The 24,058-nt window shown below is 46.6% G+C and overlaps 1 protein-coding gene across 3 annotated transcripts; it reads right to left on the bottom strand.

Annotated features, from left to right (window-relative positions):
- Positions 1-1,573: 1,573 nt before the first annotated feature.
- Positions 1,574-8,600, bottom strand: NFE2 (nuclear factor, erythroid 2). 3 transcript variants are annotated; one of them, XM_028125694.2, is made up of 3 exons: positions 8,341-8,600; positions 4,045-4,213; positions 1,574-2,847 (listed from the first exon to the last, which is right to left on the bottom strand). In XM_028125694.2, the coding sequence occupies exons 2-3, from the start codon at positions 4,156-4,158 to the stop codon at positions 1,840-1,842; spliced, it is 1,122 nt and encodes a 373-aa protein (XP_027981495.1). In that variant the 5' UTR covers positions 4,159-4,213; positions 8,341-8,600; the 3' UTR covers positions 1,574-1,839. The 3 variants fall into 3 exon arrangements, with proteins under 3 accessions (XP_027981495.1, XP_027981497.1, XP_027981496.1); XM_028125696.2 differs by lacking the exon at positions 8,341-8,600 and adding an exon at positions 4,518-5,512; XM_028125695.2 differs by lacking the exon at positions 8,341-8,600 and adding an exon at positions 4,471-5,512.
- Positions 8,601-24,058: the final 15,458 nt, after the last annotated feature.

Consider the following 24,058-nt stretch of genomic DNA (forward strand, 5'->3'; position numbering starts at 1 on the left):
TAGGCAGTCTTAATTGCTAAGAATCATTCGTGGCTTGGAGTTACTAGAACAGGTTTCTCTCACAATCCTGGCTTAGGACAGGACAACAGGCCATAGGGTGCAAAATACTGCTATTGAAGAAAATGACATTATGCTTCTATCACATTCTATATACTTCACAGCATGCTTTACAAATACAAGGTTGCTAGTTAAGCTACATAACTTTTTAGATGAAGATCTACATAACCTTAGATGATTACCTGTTTTTGAATCTGGAACAGAATCTGAATCATGCTCCAAAGCTATTTCACCTTTTGCTTTAGTTAGGTACACACCAAGTAATGTACTGCAATAGATTTTCAGGAGGGGGGCATTTCTCCCCATTTTTACCTCCAGTGCCTAGAACAATACTAGAACCTGGGTGCTCCAGTGTTGGATAAATGTCTCAATTTGCATTACCACTTTTGGGAGCTTGCCTAAAAGTGAAAAACTGCCTGATGTCCTTTAGGTGAACTAATCAAGTTGCTGAACAGCTAATCCCAGGCACTGCCCTTTACAACTTGATCCTGCATTTTCAAATTTTTTGAGAAAGTTTCCAAGATGAACTTACAGATTAGGAATCAGAAGCCTTAAATTGCTTTCATTCCCTAACCTAGCATAGAGACCACGTTTCTGAGACTCTGTAAGCATGAAGACTACCTTTGATCATTGTCTGCTTTTCATGTCTCACAGCTGAGTGTCTATCAGAACTTGAAAGTAAGAGTATGTTTTCCTTGTTGGAATGGAGCTACTAAAGTTGAGTAGAAGTATAAATAGAAGTAAAATACGCCAAAGAGGTAATTGGTGTAATCCAGTGACTGAAGATAGGAACCACCCAACTCTATCCAAGGAGATGTGTGAGAGAAGGTTGAGACTTTGATGTGATAAAGGATTCTAGAACTTCATCGTGTTCTGCTTAAGGAAGAAAAGAGACCCTAGGTCTTTGAGAATCTAGAAAAGGGAGGCCCCAAAATGAGGATTGGATAGTGTGTCTAACGTAACCAAGGAGACAGAAAAGTTCACCAAAAGGCATAACCTCGGGAGCAGGTTTTGCCCAGACTTGTGTATGAAGTCCCTTGAAACTATGATGTCCAATCAAATTCTCTCCAATCAAGAGCATCTCAGACTTCTGAGAGCTCAGGCACATCAGGATGAGGAAGTACAATAGAAGTAGGCAGGAGGGAGAGAACAGAAAAAAGGCTATGGGCATTCTAGACTTCTCTGTGCTCCAAAGACAGAAAGGAGAGGTCTGAACCTCAGGGACCTTGCACAGAGGGTGTAGCCAGCGGTGGCAGCAATGCCCACTCTATAAATAGTGGGCCCCCAGGGAGGGTGGGATTCCTCAGATCATCCATGACCTCTGACTCTGAAAAAGGAGATGAAGGTGATAGATCACACAGCTCAAGCCCAAATTTTTTGCATACCTCTCTCATACAGAGCTGCCGGAGAAAGAAATGAGCTTGGCAGGATTCCCTCCCCACCACTAACAAGCACTGAACTCTAAGTACTCGGCTTCAACACCCTCTCTTGAGAAGGAAGACACAGTGGAAGGGTATTTGTGTAGAGTGCTTTATATACCAAAGCTCAAACAAGAGGTGGAGGTTGGAGACCTAGGAAGCTGAAACACGGAAAAGAGATTCCAGCCCTCCCCTCATACACTTGTCTTAAGGCAAGCCTTACTGAATACACCTTGGACCCTCCAAATACCAGGTTTCCCATTGTCCCCTTCTGGTCTAGAGAACCCAGCTGCTTCTGGGGAGTACCTTTATCAGAAGGGAATAAAGGAAATCTCCATCACCAGTCCCACCCCTCTGGTCCAGCTTAGTCTGTGGCCTCCATCTTGGTCCCCCGGGGCACCAGGAAGATGGCTCCATCAGCAGCCTGTTGCAGAGCATACTCTTCAGGGGAATAGCTGTTGCCTGCTTCATCCCGCAGGTGCTGGAAAATGTCACAGTACAGCTCTGTCAGCTGTTGGCGCATGACCTCCAGGGTCCGGTCAGCCTCCCCTCTGGCCCGGAGAAGCCGTTCCCGCTCACTGCCCAGCCGCTCCAGTTCCCGCTCCAACTGCACAATGGTCTCCAACTTTCTCTTTCGACAGTTCTGGGCGGCCACCTTGTTCTTGCCCCGCCGTCGGATGTCCCGGACTAATGCCAGCTGGCTCTCCGTCAGTGGGTACCGCGCCAACAGCTCATTAAAGTCATCTACCGGCAAGTTGACAATCTTGTCCGTTGGGAAGGGAATTTTCATGGCCAGGGCCCGACGCTCATCCCGACTTCCCGCCTCCCCCCGTGCTGTGGACTTGGCCCGCACAGGGCCTGAAGAGGGTTCTAAGACTAAGGGGGTCTCTGCAGGTGGCAAGGCATAGTTGGGGTGGGCCAAGGAGTTGGGCATAAGTGAATAGGGGTACTCCACTGGGTACATCTCTACATACTCGCTGCGCCGCCGACCAACCTCTGTCCCCTCCAGCTCAAGAGATTCAGCGTCACTATAGTTGAGGGATAATCCTGAGTCAGATTCTGGGTCTTCTTGGGGCTTGGGGGGCCCCGCTGGCAGCCCAATGTCCAGGAGAGCCAAGGGATCTGGGAGGGGCTCACTGAGCAGGCCCGAGAGGGTCAGTGCCTTGGAGACTGGTATGGCCATGTTGCCATAGGAGTATGAAGGGTCTGGGACATGAGATGTAGGTGCTGGAAGCTCATAAGATGGTGGAGGAAGGGGGAAGCCAGCATCTGGGTGGATTGAGCAGGGGCAATAAGTTGGGGGTGGCGGGGGCCCAGGGTATGGGGCTGGGGCTGGGGGCTCAAACGATGGCTCACTTGGAGCATTTAGGCCCTGCAAGAAAAGACACAGAGGTTTTGGAGACAGGCTGAAGAAGAGAAACCAGCTCTCTCTCAGGACCAAGCTGGGTCCTTCTGAAAGACACAGTAAGATAACAGAGGAACAGAAAAGTGCTAAAAATCATTCGAAGCTCCTTGTAAGGTTGCAGTGCAGCTATTTCAAGCAGAAAGCAGCTTAAACAGGAATGGAAGTCACTGAGGTCAGACTTCGGAAAGGACTATCTAACGCTGCAACAATATGGAATCTCCTCCTCTTAGGAGAAGTTCTTACTGGGTTGAAATGGCACTTCTTCCTTTATTTCCTTCAAGAAGACAAGAAGTTGTTATCTATGATGACCCCACCCCCACCCCCAGAACCCTTTCCTGCTGTGGTTATCTAGGGTCAAAAGGGTCAAGTTCAGGCCCTGGCCATGCCCTGGGTGCCCAGCAGAGGGAGCTGCTGAGCGGGAGGAGGGCTTAGGGCAGATCCTGATGGCCTCAGGCATTGTGGCAGGGAAGAGACGGGTGGGGGGGGCGGCGCAGAGCCAGGTCTGGGGGCTGAGGCACCTTGGGCAGCCGGCATAAACTCTACCCTCTCCTCTTCAGTCCCTCTGTCCCTGCCCAGGTGCGGAGAGGAGGAGAGAATATGCTGGAAACAGGGCCCCCAACTCACATGGAGCAGCCACCGTGCTCCAGCCCAGATGGGGACAAAGGCATCATTGTTAGGCCAACAGACACCCCTTTGTCCAACTAGCAGGAGGCGAGGACCCCGTCATAGTCTGACCCCCCCCCCTTCTCCAGGCCCCTGAACTACTGCTCTGCTACCTGAGGGAAAGGGGCCCAGCATCTGAGGACAGGGGAGGAAATGAGGGAAGAAGATGGGCAGAATTGGAAGAGAGGGAGTTCCGAAGGAAAGAAGGTGAGAAAAGGAAGGCGGGGCAGGAGGTGGGATAGAGAGATGTGAGCAGAGTGGCTGCTGAGAGAGCTTACATCCCCAATCAGATCCTTCCTTCCCCACCACTACTTTCCCCTGCTCTTCCACACCCTTTTCCCCTTAATATTCTGGTCTTCCATCCAGATCTCCCTCCTACTCCAGCCCTTCCTTTTCCAGTGCCTGGAACATTCCCTGCTTGCTCCAGCCCCTGCCTCAGTCCCAGCCAGACTCCCTGCTTTTCTGCTCTTTCCTTCCCCAGGTCCCCCCAGATCTGCTCACCTGCAGCTCAGTGATGGACATAATCTCTTGCCAAGTCAGCTCCATCTCGCCCAGCTCCGGAGTGGGCAACTGTGTCACCCTGTTCCTGCTCTGCTGGGGAGGACACGGGGGCATCCTACTGGGCCAGGGCCTGGTCCAGGGTCCCCAGAGCACAAAAGGCCCCAGAAGCCTATGTCAAAGGAGAAACAGATTAAAAATAATAATAATAATAATTAATAATAATAATAATAATAATAATAATAAAACCAGGAGATATAGGTTAAGGCTTCTCCTGCTCAGGGCCAGCAACTTTGTCCTGCCTCCATGGAGAGTTCCCTGCAGCCTCACCTGAGAGAAGGAGAGGCCTCATCCCCTGAATTATGTTGTCCTCATCAACCGACTCCTTAAGCTACAAAAGCTTTCTCTGCAATGTGATATCCACCTCACCTGCTATGGCTGTGGTCAGGTCCTTTGGGAGCACAGTGGGTCTTTACCTTCTTTTTCAGATGAGATGCCTTCCCTTTCCCCTTCTTCTCACTCCCCAAAACTGTATCACTGGCTAGGGCAGAAGTCACATCTTCTGGGGTTTTTTTTCCCCATTTTCTGGGGCAACATCAGGGATCACTCCTGCTTTCCTCCTCTGTCCTCAGTTTTCCTCCTCTGTCTCATCTTCCAAGGTTGAGAATGAGTGCTTGGGGATCCCCAAGGAGCATGTTGTGGGAAGAGCCAAGCAGACAGCCCCTCCCCTTCTCTGAGATATGGCCCAGGCCTGGTGGCTGATAGCAGCCCTGCCTTCTCCTCCTATCCTGACTCTGGGCTCCCCTGCTTGGGCCTGATAAGAGGTTTATCAGCTGGAGGCAGCAGAGGAGGAATGGTCTCTGGAGACACTGGACCTCTGTCCTACGTCCCTGCAGGGTCATCTTGGCCATACCCCAACCCACACAGCCAGGCTTCCAGGGTTCCTAAGGTAATATAACAATCATAGCAAAGACTTATTAAGCACTGTCAAGAACTGTGCTGATGTTTTACAAGCATTAGTTTGAGACTGATTTTCACAAAGATCCTATAAGGTCCATTCAGAAATTGAGACCCAACTTGATAGATAGCAGGCGCAGGTCTGGAACCTATGCTAGCTGACTCTGCTAGCCTGTACTGGCCTCTCAGACGCCTTTCCAACCCACTCTTGTGTCTCCATACTCTAAGCATCTATTGGTGGTTTACCTCAGTCAATTCTGTCTGTGGTATCTGTCTCTTTTCTTCTGGGGGAATGTCTCTTTAGAGCCTTAAAAACAGTCTCCTTTAGCGCCCGCCCCCCACCTTCTTTTGATCAGGGCTCTAGCTGCCAGTCAGCCACAAAGCAGCAGTGTGAGGTTGGGCAAGCCATCGCGCTGCTCTGAGCTTCTGTTTCCTCATTTATAAAACCAAGGAGTTGGATAAGTCGAACTCAGAGGTCCCTTTCTGCTTGGGCAGCTTACTGTTCTCAGCAAACCCTCCCCCCACCCCCCGCCTTCATCTTCTCTCTATCTGCCCTTCTCCTCATCCTGCCTCCCTATCCCCTGACACCCATCTCCCTGCACCTGTTCGCCCAGCCTTCAAAAAGAGATGCCAAGCAGATTTCACAGGGGCTTCCCAATGTCTTAGGGCCAGACACAGCACCCCACCCCTACCATATAAGTAAAGGCAGGCAGGCTGGGGGTGGGAGAAATTTATAAAAGGACAGAGGATAGGACGGGATGACCTCAAATTGCATGACCTTAGATCACCACAAGGATGGCCTGTCACAGTTATCCAATATGAAATCTACTCTTTGACTTAACCCCAAATTAGTAAGAACTCCAAATTATCCTTTGGAAGGAGGATCTCCCTTAGCCCTTGCCCCCACCCTTTTGTTATACTGCCATCCCCAGGGCTGGGAGCTGGTGTAGGCACAGGAGCTTGGCCAGTGGGCAAAGTGGGTGGGGTGTTTATGTCTGTCCAGGATGCCATTTCAACACCGGAACCCCACCCTCCCCCACCCAGGTTCTGGAGGAAATTGCCCAAAGGCAAAGTGAATGGAGAAGGGGGTTGGGGGCAGGGACAATGACTCTTGCCTCATAGTCCTTCACACCACACTGCACCCCCCCCCAACTTTGTCCCTCCTTGCATCTTCCTGGATCTGACTCTTAGGTGCAGTACAAAGATCCTGCCTTAGGAGGCAGGAGACCAGGTTCTCTGGCCTTCCAAATGCGAGACTTTGGGCAAATCACTTCCCCGTTCAGTCTCTTCCATTAAATGGAGACAGGACTGCGAGAGGCAGTCACCAACTTGATTGTGCACTGCAGTCACCTGTTGTACTTGTAAAAACACGGGCTCCTGCGAGTCGTCCCAGACCTACTGAATTAAATTCATAGGTGCAGGAACCCAGCAAGCAGCATTTTAACAAGCGCCCTTGTGTTTCTGATGCCAGAGACCCACTCCACCTTGAAAAACGCTGAACTAGCCCAACCATATGTATTTACAGGAAAGAACACAAAGCCAGAAAAGAGCCTGGCAAACGACCTCCAGACTTCTCCTAGCTTCAGACCCAGGCAAGGCTGGGTTCTAAGCTGCCCTGGCAGATATCAGCCCCTTCTCATGCACCTTTGGGACAGGGAAATGAAAATCCAGAAGGGTCCCTGCGGGGGAGGCAAGAGGCCGGAGAAGAGGGAGTTGATGAGACTCTCTGGATCAGCTCCAACCACCTCTCTGGAGCAGTGGCAAGTTTGCATCGGGCCAAAGGGGAGTAGTATGTTTTTCCCTAGATACTCAGTGGTTGTTGGTGGTCTATACACCAGGCATAGGCCCCTCTGGGTCTTAGGAGCCTACCTTTCTAGGATGGGCCTGGGGGCCTGGGGCTGGCCACTAGTGGTATAGAGCAGGGAGGAGGGTGTAGTCAGAATTGAGTCAAACAGAACATCACAGAAGATGCAGAAACAACAGATCCTGGGAAAGTAGAGTGGGCCTCCCTGTGTCCCTTTTGCTTTACAACATACAGTTCCCACTTTCCAGTTTAACCTGCACTTTGGGGTCACACAGCCATCTTCCTCCCTACCAAAAAGTACCAGGTAGGACTGGAGCCATCTCCAGGGACTATAATCCATCCTCCTGACTCTGATCCTGATGGTCCTACCCAGAAAGCTCTTATTACAGTCTCTGAGTACTCACAGAATGATATAGAGCTTTATATTTAAAGATTCAAAATGAGGACCATTTGTGGAGGGGTGCCTTGACAGGGAGAAAGACAGAGGGTGCTTGCCTCTGGGATCCTGTTCGGAGATTGATTAGACCACCCCACCTCTCCAGCTATCAACAATAGCAGGGAAAGGATGGGCAGGGATCCACGAAGCCTGGGGTGTGGAGTGGCAGGTAAGCAGGTTATTCAGAAATATTAGGACCAACCCCAAAGAGGGAGAGACACATAGAAGTGAAATAGAGAAAGAGAATGGAGGAAAAGGGAAGAGAGAGAGAGAGTTAATCAGAGTGAGATTTAGTCTCCTGAGGGTATACATGACTCAAACAGGTGTATGGGAACAAGGGAGAAAGGAACACGTTTGTGTTATCCTCATTCGGTCCCTAGAAACCAAACTCCAGTCATCTGGGGGCCAATGACTAGAGAATCCCAGCCCCAGCAGATCTGTTACCTCTCCTCTTCTCTTCCACTGCTACCCAGCCTCCTACTTCCCAAGCTGCTAAGATTTCTGGTCCGTGGAACTGCACTGGGGTAGGACGCCCTCCTCTCCCAGCCAGTTCTAGCTGAGCTCGACTGCCCAGGCCCGGAGATGACAAGGGGGCAAAGGAGGCAAGAGCACAACAGCCCTGCGCCCACCACCCTATCCTTCTGCCGTGCTCCCCACCCATCCAGGCATCCAGTGTCTCCAGTTCCTCACCTTCCCCCAAAACCTCCCAGCTGGCCAGACAGAGCAGCATGATGGAATAGAGTAGGGGAAAGGCTGGTACCATACACCTAAGAGTCTATCGGCTCCCCGGGAGCAGTCCCCTGCTGAAGGGTTACTCAGGGTCACCCCCGGCCGCTCAAAGGTGCCCCAGAGGACCACTGTCTGGTCCGCATCTACAGCCTCTCACCCCAAGAATCTCAGAGTGCTCAATAAGCCATCTAGGTCTTCTCCCAGATGAATTCCCAAAGATGTCAGATTCCTAAACCAGGGGCAGCCTGGCAGGGCCCTAGATCTCCTAGGGATGTGCAGAAAGTTGGTGATTTTCTCTGTCTGCCACCTCCACCTCCCCAGCTTGCCCCTTGGACCCCACTGGAATGGCCCACCCACCCCGCCCCTCAGGCACCTGTGGCAGGGTCCGAGCTGGGTGAGGAGAGAGATGTGGCTCCCGGTGCTGTCTCTGGGGAGGCTGGGCCTGCGCTGACACCTCCTGGGTGAGGATCCCTGCTACCTCTGAAAACGGGGGAGGGCTGCGCCCCGCCCCCGGGCCATTACTGAGCGCTGAGAGTGGAGGCTCGGCCTGAGCACGGGGAGCGCCGGGTGGCGCACCAGCCTCCTCTCTGAAGACCTCAGCCTGAGTTCTCCGTCCTTCCTCCAACCCTCCCCTTTCCCCGTGGCCCTCCTCTCCTCCTGCCCCTTCTGGCCAAGAGAGGAAACTTGAGCCTGGTGTGGTTTCTGCCCACACCCCGCCCCCACCTTGTTCCCAGCCAGCGGGGGCACACATGGCTTCCAGCGCCTCCCAGCCCTCCTTTTGAGCCCAGGAGTCTGGCCAGGTCTGCGTTTCTCCTATGCATATAAATTCCAACCTGGTGGCCCACTCCAAGGTGACCTCTAAACTTTATACAAGTCTAACCTCCTTCCTTCTGTCCCCTTGACTCTCTTAGGGACAGGGAAACCGAGTCATAGCAAGGTGGATGGCAGTTGAAGATAAGGACCAAATGTCTAGTGTCCCAATTGTTTAGGTAGGTGGGCATTTAGGGCATTGCTTCTACTTCAGGAAGGCCTGGGTTCTGGGAGAGAGGTAGGGGAGCTATTTTGGGGAGGAGGGGCAGTTGCTGCTTTGATGTGTCCTCCCACCTGTAGCCTTCTCCCCTCCCCCAGCAGCCTCAGAGGTTCTAGGACAAAGGCCTCTTTCTTGGCCAGGTTTGTTGTCAGTGTGTGAGGGGAGTTAGGTGTACATGGGGGTGCCCAGCAGGGACAGTATTCATCTCTCTTAAAGGGGGCCCTGGGTGCCCTTTGTCCTCCTTTCTTTCATGCAGGGCACCCCAAACACATGGCAGCTGTGTTTCTCTGGACAGGCCAGCACATGTGTGTAGGATATCAGGTTTATCCCCCAGCACCCACAGCAGCTCTTTCTCAGGCCAGTAAGTACCCCCAGAAGTCACTCCCTCATCCCTTGATCTCCAACACACAACCCAAGACCCAGGCCAAACAGATCTCTCTCCGGAGACCAGAGGAGTCTTGCTTCCTCCTAGCTTTCTTTTAGTGACTCTCAGCTGTAAGGAAAGTCCTTCCTATGTCTAGCTTCAGTCCTTACAGCTGCAGCTTAGACTTTTCTCTTTTTTTTCTTATAATAGTTCAAGTTCTATTGGAAACAATTAAAGATGGGGAGGCAGATGGGTGCCACCCCAAGGCAAAGCTGGCACACAGCCAACATCCTCTGATAGGATCATGTTCACTGTTCAGATATTGAAAATATTCTGTCCCAGTTGATAAAGAAGAGCTGCTGGGAGTCCTCCTTGAAGTGTTCCCCGCCCTGACACCTCTACCTCAGCACCCCAGTTCTCCCTTGGGACCTTCCACAACTAGCAACACAACCAAGCAACTCAAGAGGCAGTTTGATACAGCTTCCTTGCAGCTTGTGTCTGGCGGGGGTGGAGGGGGGGGGATTGATCAACCTCCACATCAAACCCATGGTTAAACACTTTGGATTCTAGCTCTATCCCAGGAGATCATGATTCTATATGCATGATCTATGTAGGACAAGAGGGGACCTATGGCTCCACGACACATTATTTATTTGTGGGTCCAGAATCTCTTGATGACCTGGGCATGAATCTGGGTCACATACCTGGCATCTGGGTATTCAGATATAGCTCTCTCAGTGGCCTACTTATTCGGGCCCCTCAGAGAGGATGATGGGTGGTGATAGTCACACTTGTGGCTGATTAAATAATGGTATCAGGTTACAGCTACTGAACAAACATTTACTGAATGAAAACTACCAGCTCAGGACACTGTTGTGGCATTGCAGTACAACTGTGGGTAACACAAGCCTCATCATTCACTAATCCATTCAGTGAATATTTATTGAGTGTCTACTATGTTTTATACTCCAGGAACACAAAGATGAATAAGATGTAGTCTGTGTCCTCGCTCATAGTCTAGTTGGGGAATTACACTAGTAAAGGTCTATATAAAGTGCTATGGAGTTGAATTTCTGCTTGATGAAATTCAAGAAAGGCTTCACAGAGGAGGTGACAATTGAGTGGGGCTGTGGAGAATGACTAGGGGTTCACCTGGCAGAGAGAGGGAGAAGGGTATTCCAAGCAAAGATATGAAGGCACAGAGCCATAAAACATAGGGTAGTACTTTGGGTCTACTAGGGTGGCGTGTGGGGGTAGGAAGTAGTAGAAGATAAGCCTGGGAAGTTTGAGGCTAGATTGTAAAGTGTCTTGAAAGTCAAGCTAGGGACAATTTTATCTTGTAAGCAATAGGCATTCATAGACGTATCTGAAGCAGTTTCCTGCTTATTTCAGGGGGACAGACATGATCATGTAGGGTGAACTAAGTGAACAGACAGCCTTCACCGAGGCCAGGCAGAAGTGTCTTTCCCACCTCTCTCCTACTCCTCTCCTATAAGAAGAGGCCATGACTGCTGTTCCCATGCTGTGTCCTGCCTCCAGCACACCCTTGACAGCCCTCAGGGGTGGGAATGGTTCCTTCAGCCTCCTCCTCCCAGATTTCTGATGTCCAGTCAACAGCTTTCTCTCTTCAGTCTCCTTTGATTTATGATTAGCAGGGGATTAGGAGCCTGGTTGGGTAGTGCTTGTGGCTGGGCAAGGCAGAATACCTAACATTTTCCTATCCCAAGATTCCCCCACTTCAGCAAAGGTAGCAGACAGAGTATGGAGAAAAACATGGCAACATATCTTTACTGTTACACCATTCTCCATCCATGTTGCTCACCTACCCCCAAAAGGCTGACTTGTCACCCCTGATCAATCCACCCCCCCTCACCCCAACGCATATGCACACCACCACCAGCATTAGGTCAAGCCACAAGCAGTGTTGCCAAACACCCCAATGGGTTATGCAACCAGCTTCCCGAGTAGGGCGGGGTGGGTAGAGGTGGAACCAGGGGAGGGCCATGGGTCCCAGGGGGAGATGGCTGCCTTGCCTGCTTGCCTGCTGGCCTGACCGCAGTGGCCCCAGGGGGCGGGGGCAGGCCTGGCCCTTTATCAGTGCCCTGCAGGGTTGCACCCGCCACCCCCTGGCTTCCTCTCTCAACAGACGGAAAGGGGAGGCAGCCACAGGAGGCAAGGGGAGGGCTGGGCGTTATCCTAGGCACCAGAGCCTGGCGGTTACCCCGGATGGCAGGGGGAGGTAGTGGAGGGGGTCTGGGACCTGGGAATAGTTGAGGCCCCTCTTACTAAAGTAAACCGAGGCCCAGGTACTGGAGCCACATCTCCTAAGCCATCCACTGGGGTTTTTCCTTGTGTTCTAGTTTGGGTAAGGATAGGATAAAAAAAAGTTGAGGAGGTTGCTTTCCAGTGATAAGAATTCTTAGAGGATTGACGCAGGAGTTGAGGGGAGACTGAGCCCCACTCTCAGACCAAAAAAGCTTGGGGCTTACGGGTCCAGGGAGTTGGGTAAAACTGAAGTTCCCAGACTCTGACATCTAAGAGTTATGCCCTGCTAGCAGAGCCTAGCCCTGAACCCAAAATGGATGAAGGCTAATAGATGAGTCCAGAGTAGCCCAGAAGAAATAACCCCTGGGGCTTCATTCTAAATCTCTAAAGAGACGTGAGCATGGTGTATAGCAGAATGAGGGAGGACCAGATCCTGATTCTTCAGACCTGGGCTTGAGTCCCAGCATTTCCTGGTTATGTGGGCTTGGGCAGCCCAAACTTTCTGAGCTTTCTCTACTCACCTGAAAAATGGAGATGATGGTAATAATACCTATTTAGTGGTGTTGAGAGGATGAAAAAAAGTCAATAGGAAAGTGAGTTTGTTATTATTAGGAGATGGAAGCTTCAAAGCCTGGAGGCCAGAGCATCCCAGGGGCTTGGGGAACAAGACTAACCTATCTGGAGCCCACACTCCTCTGTGAGAGACACTTGGAACAGAACTGCAGCCAGCCAGTGGGCAGCCTGACTCTGGGAGACATTCAGGCCTAGGACGCAGCAGTTTGTGGGGACGGGTGGCAGCTAGACTTCCAGGAACTAGCCCTCAGGCCATGGCTCTCCCACCAGCACCATTAGGCGGGGCCAGTTTTAGCCACACAATGGGCACAGGGCCAGCTTATGGGCTTCAGTCACCTTCCAGGAACCCCAAGCCCCTAGCCCCACCTCACCATGTTGTAATCCTCTGCAGGGGTGGAGCTGCCTAGGAAGCCCCACCCTCTGCGCCTTAGAGGATGAGACTTGATGCCTATTTTTTAAATTTTTCAAAAAATATTTTATTTATTTGTTTGTCAGAGAGAGAGAGCACAAGCAGGGGGAGCAGCAGGCAGAGGGAGAAGCAGGCTCCCCGCTGAGCAAGGAGCCCAAAGCGGGACTTGATTCCAGAACCCTGGGATCATGACCTGAGCTGAAGGCAGATGCTTAACCTACTGAGCCACCCAGGTGTCCCTTTAATTTTGTTTATTTTTTAATTAAGTAAGCTCTGTGCCCAACGTGGGGCTCAAACTCACCACCCCAAGACCAAGAGCCGTAGGCTCCACTGATGGAGCCAGCCAGATGCCTGACTATTTGCTCCTTCTCACAGCCATCCTGCTCAGTCCAGTCTTCTATCTTTGCTCAAACCACTCGCCTCCACCAGAATGCTCTGCTTGGCCCTTCCTACCAACCTGAGGCAATATGGAGTAGAAGAGAGATCTGAGTTTGTCAGCTCAACACAGCACTGTGCATTTTGGCAAATTATTTAATCTCCTTGAGCCTCAGTTTCTTCTAAATGGGGAGAATAGAGCTCCCGACGCAGGTGATTGTGAGGGATCAGATGAGACCATGTACGTAAAGCGCTTACACAGAAAGTCCATGAGTGTCGGTCCCTTATATGTACCAAATAATTAATAACCTGATTTACATGTTTTATTTGCAAATCAAACCATATGATTTTGTGTTTTATTATATTGCCTTGTAATAGTGATGGTATAAACTGTATTGTACAAAACTTGACTCAGGCCCTATAGCACAAAGGCTAAGAGCATAAATTTAGGGGATGCCTGGCTGGCTCAGTTGGAAGAGCATGAGACTCTTGATTTCGGGGTTGTGAGTTCAAGCCCCACACTGGGTGCAGAGATTATGTAAATAAATAAAAACTTAAAAAAAATAAATTCTTCAAAATTTTTTTAAGATCATGAATTTTGGAGTTGGAAATGCCTGTACTCTGACAATCACTTTGAGATCGCAAGCAAATTCTTTAATCTCTCCAAGCCTAATTTTACCCACCCAGTAATTTGGGGGATAATAACAATACTTACATGTTACTGTGAGAAGTAAATGAGTTAAAAACCAGATATGTGTGTTTAATTCAGTGATTCAGTGCCTGGGATATAGTAAGCACTATTAAATGGTACATATGTGGCACATCTAATATTATTATTAAATGTATTAAATTATTGCATTAAATTGTGAACTAATAAACTTATTGAGAAGGATTGCATTTTATGTTTTGTCTTTTTTTATATATACCTCAAGGTGTCTAGTTCTGAGTATAAATACTGTCAACAAATATAGAGTATTTGCCAAACTGCTAACTTTGGAGGATACCAAGATAACTAAGTTGTGATCTTTTGCCTTTGGGCACTCACAGTCTAATGGTGCAGACACATGTATAAACAGATAAGTGGATATGGCCAGTGATGTGAGAATAGATAAATTAGGTTTTTTTTGGGGGGGATGCCTGGGTGGCTCAGTCAATTAAGTGTCTCCCTTTGGCTCAGGTCATGATCCCAGGGTCCTGGGATCTACTCCCACCTCAGGCTCCCTGCTCAGTGAGGAGTCTACTTCTCCCTCACCCTCTGCCTGCCACTCCCCCTGTTTGTGCTCTCTCTCTCTCCCTCTCTAACAAGTAAATAAATAATAATTTTAAAAACTCTTTTTTTTTAAAGATTTTTATTTATTTATTCATGAGAGACAGAGAGCGAGAGAGAGAGGCAGAGGGAGAAGCAGGCTCCCAAGGAGCAGGGAGCCCAATGCGGGACTCGATCCCAGGACCCTGGGATCATGACCCAAGCCAAAGGCAGACGCTTAACCATCTGAGCCACCCAGGTGCCCCCAAAAATCTTTAAAAATAAAAAAAAGATTTAAAAAATTAGTTTTGGGGGGAACAAAGAAAAAGAAGCAACTATCTCAGAGGAGGCCTCAGAGAAGAGGTAACCTTTCAACTAGTCTTTTTTTTTTAAAGATCTTATTTATTTATTTGACACAGAGAGAGATCACAGTAGGCAGACAGGCAGGCAGAGGGAGAGGGAGAAGCAGGCTCCCCACTGAGCACAAAGCCCCGACACCGGGCTTGATCCCAGGACTCTGGGATCATGACCTGAGCCGAAGGCAGACACCCAACCGACTAAGCCACCCAAGTGCCCCTCAACTAGTCTTGAAAGATGGAAAAATCTGAATTTCCTAGGAGAAAAATGGGAGACAACATTCTGAGCAGAAGAAACGATATATGTAAATGCACAGTTGTAGGGGGGAAACTCTAAGATTTGACCAGTTATAGTATATGGGAAACCCAATGTTGTAAAAAGAGGTTTGGGTGGAGAGGAAGTCTCCTGAAGTTTCCTGGGACAGCAGAGTAGGTCTTAGTGAGGAAGGCTCAGAGTCCACTCCCTGCCTGGAGTCTAATTGCCTATCAAGGTTCTCAGGTAGACTCCTCCCTCCAAGTACCCTGGGGCAAGTTGGGATGACCTACCCTGGGAAAACCTACAGGGCTTTATTTATTTGTTTGTTTTTTTTAAGATTTTATTTATTTATTTGACAGAGAGAGAGATAGCGAGAGCAGGAACCAAGCAGGGGGAGTGGGAGAGGGAGAAGCAGGCTTCCCGCTGAGCAGGGAGCTCGATGTGGGGCTCCATCCCAGGACCCTGGGATCATGACCTAAGCTGAAGGCAGACACTTAACGACTGAGCCACCCAGGCGCCCCAACTTACAGGGCTTTAATGAGGTTCTCCCAGTCTCTAAGAGTGACCAACCTGGCCAAAACTGACAAGGGGGTTCTCCTGAATGTGGTGAGCCTGGGCTCACCTCTATATAGCACATGGAGACACCGGATAAAGGTTGTCTAAATTTTGAAGTGCCTCTGGGCCCCTTCCCAAAGTCTCTTGCAAACTAAAGCTTCTTCCAAAAAGCCTATCTCCACACCAGGGCCTCACACTTTCCCTGTTGGCAATTCTTGTCTGTGTTCGCTCTGGTTGCAGCTGAAACCATGCTCATAACCTGCTTGCTACTCCTCTGGCCATATTTTCCCCAAAGAGATCACTTCACAGAGAATGAGACACCCACAAGGAGAAAGGTGTAGAGCTCCTGACCTCATCTTCCCCCAACTATCAGCTTTCCTTCTCCAGAATGAAGAGACAGAAAAAGAGAAAGGGCTCCATATTGAGGACTGGTAGAGAGCCAGCAGCTCAGTTACCCAGACAAGAACCGAAAAGCAGACTTCACTGTTTCTTACTCTCTGGTAGGAGCAGAGGCAGAAAGAAGAAATAAGGAAAGACCAATGGTTGGAAAAGAAAAAAAAGTTGGGCAGAAGACATGAACAGACATTTTTCCAAAGAAGACATCCAAATGGCCAACAGACACATGAAAAAGTGCTCAACATCGCTTGGCATCAGGGAAATCCAAATCAAAACCTCAATGAGATACCACCTCACACCAGTCAGAATGGCTAAAATTAACAAGTCAGGAAACGACAGATGTTGGCGGGGATGCGGAGAAAGGGGAACCCTCCTACACTGTTGGTGGGAATGCAAGCTGGTGCAACCACTCTGGAAAACAGTATGGCGGTTCCTCAAACAGTTGAAAATAGAGCTACCGTATGATCCAGCGATTGCACTACTGGGTATTCACCCCAAAGATACAAATGTAGGGATTCAAAGGGGTACGTGCACCCCAATGTTTATAGCAGCAATGTCCACAATAGCCAAACTGTGGAAAGAGCCAAGATGTCCATCGACAGATGAATGGATAAAGAAGATGTGGTATATATACACAATGGAATATTATGCAGCCATCAAAAGGAATAAGATCTTGCCATTTGCAACGACGTGGATGGAACTGGAGGGTGTTAGGCTGAGTGAAATAAGTCAATCAAAGACATGTATCATATGACCTCACTGATATGAGGAATTCTTAATCTCAGGAAACAAACTGAGGGTTGCTGGAGTGGTGGGGGGTGGGAGGGATGGGGTGGCTGGGTGATAGACATTGGGGAGGGTATGTGCTATGGTGAGCGCTGTGAATTGTGCAAGACTGTTGAATCACAGATCTGTACTTCTGAAACAAATAATGCAACATATGTTAAGAAAAAAGAAAAAGAAGAAGAGAGCAGGAGGGGAAGAATGAAGGGGAGTAAGTCAGAGGGGGAGACGAACCATGAGAGACGATGGACTCTGAAAAACAAACTGAGGGTTCTAGAGGGGTGGAGGGTGGGGGGATGGGTTAGCCTGGTATGGGTATTAAAGAGGGCACATTCTGCGTGGAGCACTGGGTGTTATGCACAAACAATGAATCATGGAACACTACATCAAGAACTAATGATGTAGGGTGCCTGGGTGGCTCAGATGGTTAAGCGTCTGCCTTCGGCTCAGGTCATGATCCCAGGGTCCTGGGATCGAGTCCCGCATCGGGCTCCCTGCTCCTTGGGAGCCTGCTTCTCCCTCTGCCTCTCTCTCTCTCTCTCTCTGTCTCTCATGAATAAATAAATAAAATCTTTAAAAAAAAAAAGAACTAATGATGTAATGTATGGTGATTAACATAACAATTAAAAATTTTAAAAAAAGAAAAAAGAAAATACCTGTACTTAAAAAAAAAAAGAAAAAAGAAAGAAAAGTTGGAACAATTTAGTCCAGATAAAATCCTCTGAAATGTCCAAGTACCTTAACTTCTGGTTCACCATTTTCTATCTTTTCTTCTCACACCCTAACACCTCTCCTCCCACCCAATTACCTCTTTTCCCTCAAAGATCTCTAAACCATTGATACTATCTTTTTATTTTATTCTTTTTTAAAAAAGATTTTATTTATTTATTTGACAGAGATAGAGAGCGAGAGAGCACAAGCAGGGGGAGTAGCAGAGGGAGAGGGAGAAGCAGGCTTCCCGCTGAGCAGGGAGCCTGATGCAGAGGCTCGATCCCAGGACCCTCAATCCAGGACCCTGGGATCATTACCTGAGCTGAGAGCAGACTGCCTGAGCCACCCAGGCGCCCCTTTATTTTATTCTTTAAATAACCCATCCACTCCCCTTCATATCCAGAACTATAAACCTGCAGACACTGTTAACTTCCTTGCCCCTTTCCCCCTCCATTGAACTTTCCTGGGGAGAAAACAATCAATTCTGGAATGCTTGGCTGGCTCAGTCTGTAGAGCATGTGACTCTTGATCTTGGGGTTGTTAGTTCAAGCCCCATGTTGGGTGTAGAGATTACTTAAGGAAATTTTTAAAAAATCAATTCTGGTTAAAGCCAACAATTTAGCTTTGCCACATCTATACCTGGGCAGCTAAATAGTGATAGAGGAAATCCCAGATTCTTGCTGACTAGTATCACTTTAAACTTATGACCCAAAAGCTCAACATTGCCTAATACTACATTTCCCTGGTAAATTCTCATTCCTACTCTGCTCAATAATTGTTTCACACCTTCTCTCTTCTAAAATCTCCAACCCCCCTCCACTTCTCTCTCAGCAGATGACCTTGTCTCACATTTCATTGATAAAATAGATGCAGTTAGATGGATTGTCTTATCTTTCCAATACCAAATCCACCATCTTACTTGTGTGTATTTCCACATGCTCGGCCTTCTACCTTATTAAGATGAAAGAAGTATCCCTGTTACTAAGGCCATCCCCTCTCAGCTCTGTGAAAAGATGAGAAAATTAGATTTGTCTGAGTGCATAGCTAACATTCAGTTCTGCACCACAAGCAGCAAGGTTGCTCTCTGTACAGCTGACTAGGTAGTTCCAGTCCTGAGGAAGAGTAATAAAATAATTCAGAGGTAGGGCTGAACTGCAAGGTGGCAGTCCTAAGAGTTCATCCAGGTGAAATTCCCACCCCATTCTCTCGGATCAAAGCAGCAGCTATATAACCCCAGGAAGCTTCCTCTTTGTGGTCTTAAGTGTCATCATAGTCGTATGTTGGGGAGACACTTCCTATACTTCAGAGACAAAGCCAGACTGCTGTTAGGTCAGAAAGATTCTACCTTCTTCTCTTGTCTCCCCAAGACCTGCTTCACTGTCAGAAAATGCCCCTACTGAGCACCCAAGAATCTTTGTGTCCTTACTAGTCATCTTGTGGAGGAGATGTGCTCGTATTTCCAGGCCATCAGCTATGGCTGCTGATGCTATTCTAGAATCTGTAATTCCCCCTGTTTATGCTGTTTCCCATTCTGTAGAAACAATCAATGATTGCTTTAGCAAGAGGCAAAGCAAGACCTGGGCTGGGAGTTGGAGCATTTAGCACTTCATCTGGGTGAACTATGTGCGGCCCTAGGCGACCTAAGCACTTTCTAAGTCTTCATTCCACTCTAAAATGGAAAAACAAAACAACAAAAACTCCTCTCACTACCTCTCCAAGTACATGAAATAAGGCTCCTGTCAAGCCTGGGTTAATGTTAGAGTGACAAGAGATACAAAGATTGTTGAGTTTTCTTCTTTAAGAGGTTCTGAGCCTCAGCTTGAATGCCCTAAAGTTGATTTTGTCCAATTAATTCATCTTAGGAGAATTCATTTATGCTGACCAAACTCAAAAGAGCATGAAATATAAGCCATATGGTTGATTTAATATTCCATATATAACTTACAGTGGCCTAGATAATCCTATTGACCAATCAAAATACTTGACAATTTTGGAAGTCAAATATTATAATTAGAAGGCTGTTTAGTGAACAAGCGAATTAGTTGGATAATTTTAATGACGAATAGAACTATATCCATCTTCTTTATAAATATATAAGATACTTGTGTAGGCCAAACAGGGAATATTCTTCCCTAAATGTCACTGGGGAAATACTGACATTTTTTTTTTGGTTGGGGAAGGGGGAATTCTATGCAGATTATCTCCCCCTTTTGTGAAGACAAGGTACAATTGAATTGATTGGGTCTCAGCTCCAGCCAAGTTAATATAATTGATTCTGTTTATGTTCACTTCAGCCATTTTATTGTAATTGATTAGGTTAGAGTTTGATTGTGTTAGGGCTCCAGCCATTCTACTTTAAGTGATTAGGCTGCTAGAGCTTTAGATATATTGATAGAATTATGCTTTCCTGAGACTACACCAGGTCATTTGCTCCTTCTACAGATGGCTAATCTTATCCATTACACTTTGACTTTTCCTAATTTCACTTGTGGTACACAATCTTTTGGGGGTATTTTCCCATTGTTACTATTCTGTGTTCACTGCAACCTGAAGAACTGTAATGTCTTTCTAGTTGGTCTTTCTGCCTTTCATTGCTCCTGGAATCCTTCCTACACACACAGTTGTCAAATTAATTGTCTTAAAATTTCTTTCATCCAACCTACAAAATAGGAGAAAATACTTGCAACTCATATGTCTGATAACAGTCTAGTACCCAGAGTATATAAGGAACTCTTAGAGCTCAACAACAAAAAGACAAACAACCCAATTTTTAAAAATCGGTAAATGGGTTCCTGGTGGCTCAGTTGGTTAAGCAACTGCCTTCGGCTCAGGTCATGATCCCGGAGTCCTGGAATCAAGTCCCACAACGGGCTCCCGGCTCAGTGGGGAGCCTGCTTCTCCCTCTGACCCTCTCCCCTCTCAGGCTGTTTCTCTCTCTCTCAAATAAATAAATAAAATCTTTAAAAATAAATAAATAAATAAATAAATAATCAGTAAATGACTCAAATAGATATTCCTCCCAAAAAAGATTTACAAATGTCCAACGAGTACATAAAAAGATGCTCAGATCATTGGTCATTAAGGAAATGCAAATCAAAACCATAACGAAACACCACATCAAATAGGAAGGTCATTAAAAAAAAAAAGGAAAACAACAAATGTTAGTTATAACGTGGAGAAATTAGAACCCTCGTTTCCTGGAAAGTAAAATGGTATAGTTGCTGTGGGAAATAGCTTGGTGGTTCCTCAAAAAGTCACACATAGAATTAACATATGACCTAGCAATTCCACTCCTAGGCATTTAAACAAAAGAACTGAAAACAGGTACTCAAATATTTGTAACATGAATGTGCATAGCAGAACTATTCTATTTACAATAGCCAGAAGGTGGAAACAGCCCAAATGTCCACCCACTGAATGCATAAACAAAACAGGGTACATTAAGCAATGGAACATTACATGGCCATGAAAAGAAATAAAATACTAATACTTGCTGAGAAATGTATGCATCTTGAAAACGTGCTAAGTGAAGGAAACCAGATGCAAAAGGTCACATATGGTATGATTCCATTTATCTGAAATATCCATAGAGATAGAAAGCAAGTTGGTGGTTGCCAGGGGCCAGAGGAAGGGGAAAATTGGGAGCAACTGCTCTATGGATGTCAGGTATTTTTTGGGGGGTAATGAAAATGTTTTGGACCTAGATAGAGGCAGTGGTTTCACAACATTGTGAATGTACTTAATACCACTGAATTTTATGCTTTAAAATGGCTTATTTTGGGAGGCGCCTGAGCGGCTCAGTTGGTTAAGCATCTGCCTTCAGCTCAGGTCATAATCTCAGAGTCCTGGGATGGAGCCTCACGTGGGGCTCCCTGCTCAGTGGGGAGTCTGTTTCTCCCTCTTCCTCTGCCTCTCCCCTGGCTCGTGCACTCTCTCTCTCAAATAAATAACTAAAATCTTAAAAAGAAAGGCTAATTTTTTGTTTTATGATTTTGCTGCAGTTTAAAAAATTGCTTCCAGGGAACTCCTGGGTGGCTCAGTCAGTTAAGCGTCTGCCTTTGGCACCGGTCATGATCCCAGGGTTCTGGGATAGAGTCCCACATCAGGCTCCTTGCTCAGCAGGGAGCCTGCTTCTCCCTCTGCCTGCCGCTCCCCCTGCTTATGCTCTCTCTCTCTCTCACAAATAAATAAATAAAATCTTAAAAAAAATTTTTTTAATTGCTTCCATAATCTCATGCCTCTGCTCAAAAGTGTTCAATGGGTTCCAACTATTTATAAGGTAATGAATAACAATGGCAGAGCATTTAACAGTTTATGTATATTTTTATTATCTCATTTAATCCTTACAACTTTATCCCCATTTTGATAATCACTTTTTTCTTTATCAGTTTTTAATTATAAACACATGCTTGTTGTAACAAAGTCAAATAATACCAACATATATAAAGGAAAACTATTTAATGATCCACTCTTTCCATCTCACCCTCTAGGGTAATATATATATATTTAGCTTTTTTCTTTTTAAATACGGCTTTATTTATTTATGTATGTATGTAATCTCTACACCCAAGATGGGGCTTGAACTCATGAGCCTGAGATCAAGAGTCACATGCTCTACTGACTGAGCCAGCCAGGTGCTCCTAGGGTAACATTTATTAATACTTTTCTTCCACATTTCCACTCTGTACTCTCTTTCTCTCTCTCTCTCTTTTTTAAAAAAGATTTTATTTTTAAGTAATCTCTATACCCAACATGGGGCTCAAACTCACAGCCCCAAGATCAAGAGTCACATGCTCCACAACCGAGCCAGCTAGGCATCCCCTCCTCTATGTTCTCCTCGCCTGGAATGCTCTTCTATATCCACATCATTCATTCCCTTACTCCTTTCAGATCTTTTATCAAATATCTCCTTGTTTGTAAGGTCTTCCTTAATCACCCTCCTGAATTTCCATCCTGTCCCTCACTTTTCCCCAAAGTGAATGGTACTACTCCAAATTGTGCAACATACTAGAATTGCCCCCTAGCCTCCTCTTCAGTTTTAATTTTCTCCCTAACACTTATCACCACCTAAACTCCTATACAATTTACTTGTTTCTTCAGTTATTGTCTGCTCCTGCTCCCCAACTAGAATGCAATTTCCATGAGGGTAGGGATACTTGTCTGTTTTGTTCACTGCTATATACCCAGTACTTAGAGTGAGTGGCTGGCCCACAGCTAGAATTCAATAAATATTTGTTGAATAAATAGAATAGAATTGAATAGAAACGTTTACAAATATAGTTATTCATAATTAGAGTTTTATATTGTTTCAAATTTAAAAAAATGCAGGGACACCTGGGTGGCTCAGTTGGTTAAGTGCCCAACTCTTTATTTCAGCTCATGTCATGATCTCAGCACTGTGAGATTGAACCCCGAGTCTGGCTCTGTGCTGGGTGTGGAGCCTGTTTGGGATTCTCTCTCTCCCTCTCCCTCTAACCCTCACCCCCTCTCTCCCTCTTAAATAAACAAAATAAATAAATAAATAAAATGCAATCATACCTCATAAATTCCTCTGCAACTTACATTTTTCTTTTTTTTTAAGATTTTACTTATTTGACAGAGAGAGAGAGAGAGCATGCACGCGAGCACAAGCAAGGAGAGTGGCAGGTGAGGGACAGAGGGAGAAACAGGCTCCCAGCTGAGCTGGGAGCCCAATGTGGGGCTCAGTCCCAAGACCCCAGGATCATGACCTGAGCTGAAGGCAGACACTTAACCGACTGAGCCACCCAGGCACTCCTGCAACATTTTTCATTTAACATGCCACTCTACTACTTCTCCAGGTTAATGCATATAGCTAGAACATGATTTTTCATTAGTTGCATATTATTCCACAGTCTGGATGTACAATAATTTATTCGACTATTCCCTTATTTATATACAATAGTATTATTTTTTGCAATAAGCATTCTTGTATTATCATTATGTACTGGGTTATGTTTCTATTTCTCTAGGTGAGGATGTACTTACGTTTAATTTTACAGGATATTGCCATAATACTTTCCAAGAGACTGTAACAGTTCCAACTTCCACAATCATCTGGTCCCACAACAGCAGCCACGTAGGTTTGCATTCAAGGCATGTCCCAATCGGCCATAAGTACCTTTCCAGTTTTATCTTCATCTTCTTCTGTTTCTTTATTTCAATCCTCTGTGCCATCAAGCCAATCCCTCAAACATTTCTTACACAACCATGAAGACATTATGCAGAGTGAAATAAGCCAAACAAACACAAAAGGACAAATATTATATGATTCTCCTTATAGAAGGTACTGGAATAGTCAAATTCATACAGACAGAAAGTAGAATAGTGGTTACCAAAGCCTGCTGCGGGGTGGGGGAGGAGAGAATGCGGAGTTATTGTTTAATGGGTACAGAATTTCAGTTTTGGATGATGAAAAAGTTCTAGAGATGGATAGTGGTGATGGTTGCACAACAACGTGAATGTACTTAATGTCACAGACTGTACACCTAAAAATGGTTAAAATGGTAAGATGTATGTTACGTATAAAATAAATTAAAATATTTTACACTATTTTACAATTAAAAAGTAAAGAAAAAGAAGCTTTCTTGCACATCTTATATCTTTATTCATACCAAACTCTAAACTCTATCTGGCATTTCAGCAATGCATGAATGAATCAAGGCCTAACTCAACACCTCCTCTTCCCCCAAACCTTGACAACCCCCTGCCCCAATCCTAAAGGATCACTCCCTTTCAATATCTGTGCTCCTTA

This window comes from Eumetopias jubatus, unplaced genomic scaffold (assembly GCF_037043125.1).
Source record: "Eumetopias jubatus isolate StellerSeaLion01/CBP00866 unplaced genomic scaffold, mEumJub1_p1.0 scaffold_8, whole genome shotgun sequence".
In the NCBI taxonomy this organism is placed as follows: Eukaryota; Metazoa; Chordata; class Mammalia; order Carnivora; family Otariidae; genus Eumetopias; species Eumetopias jubatus.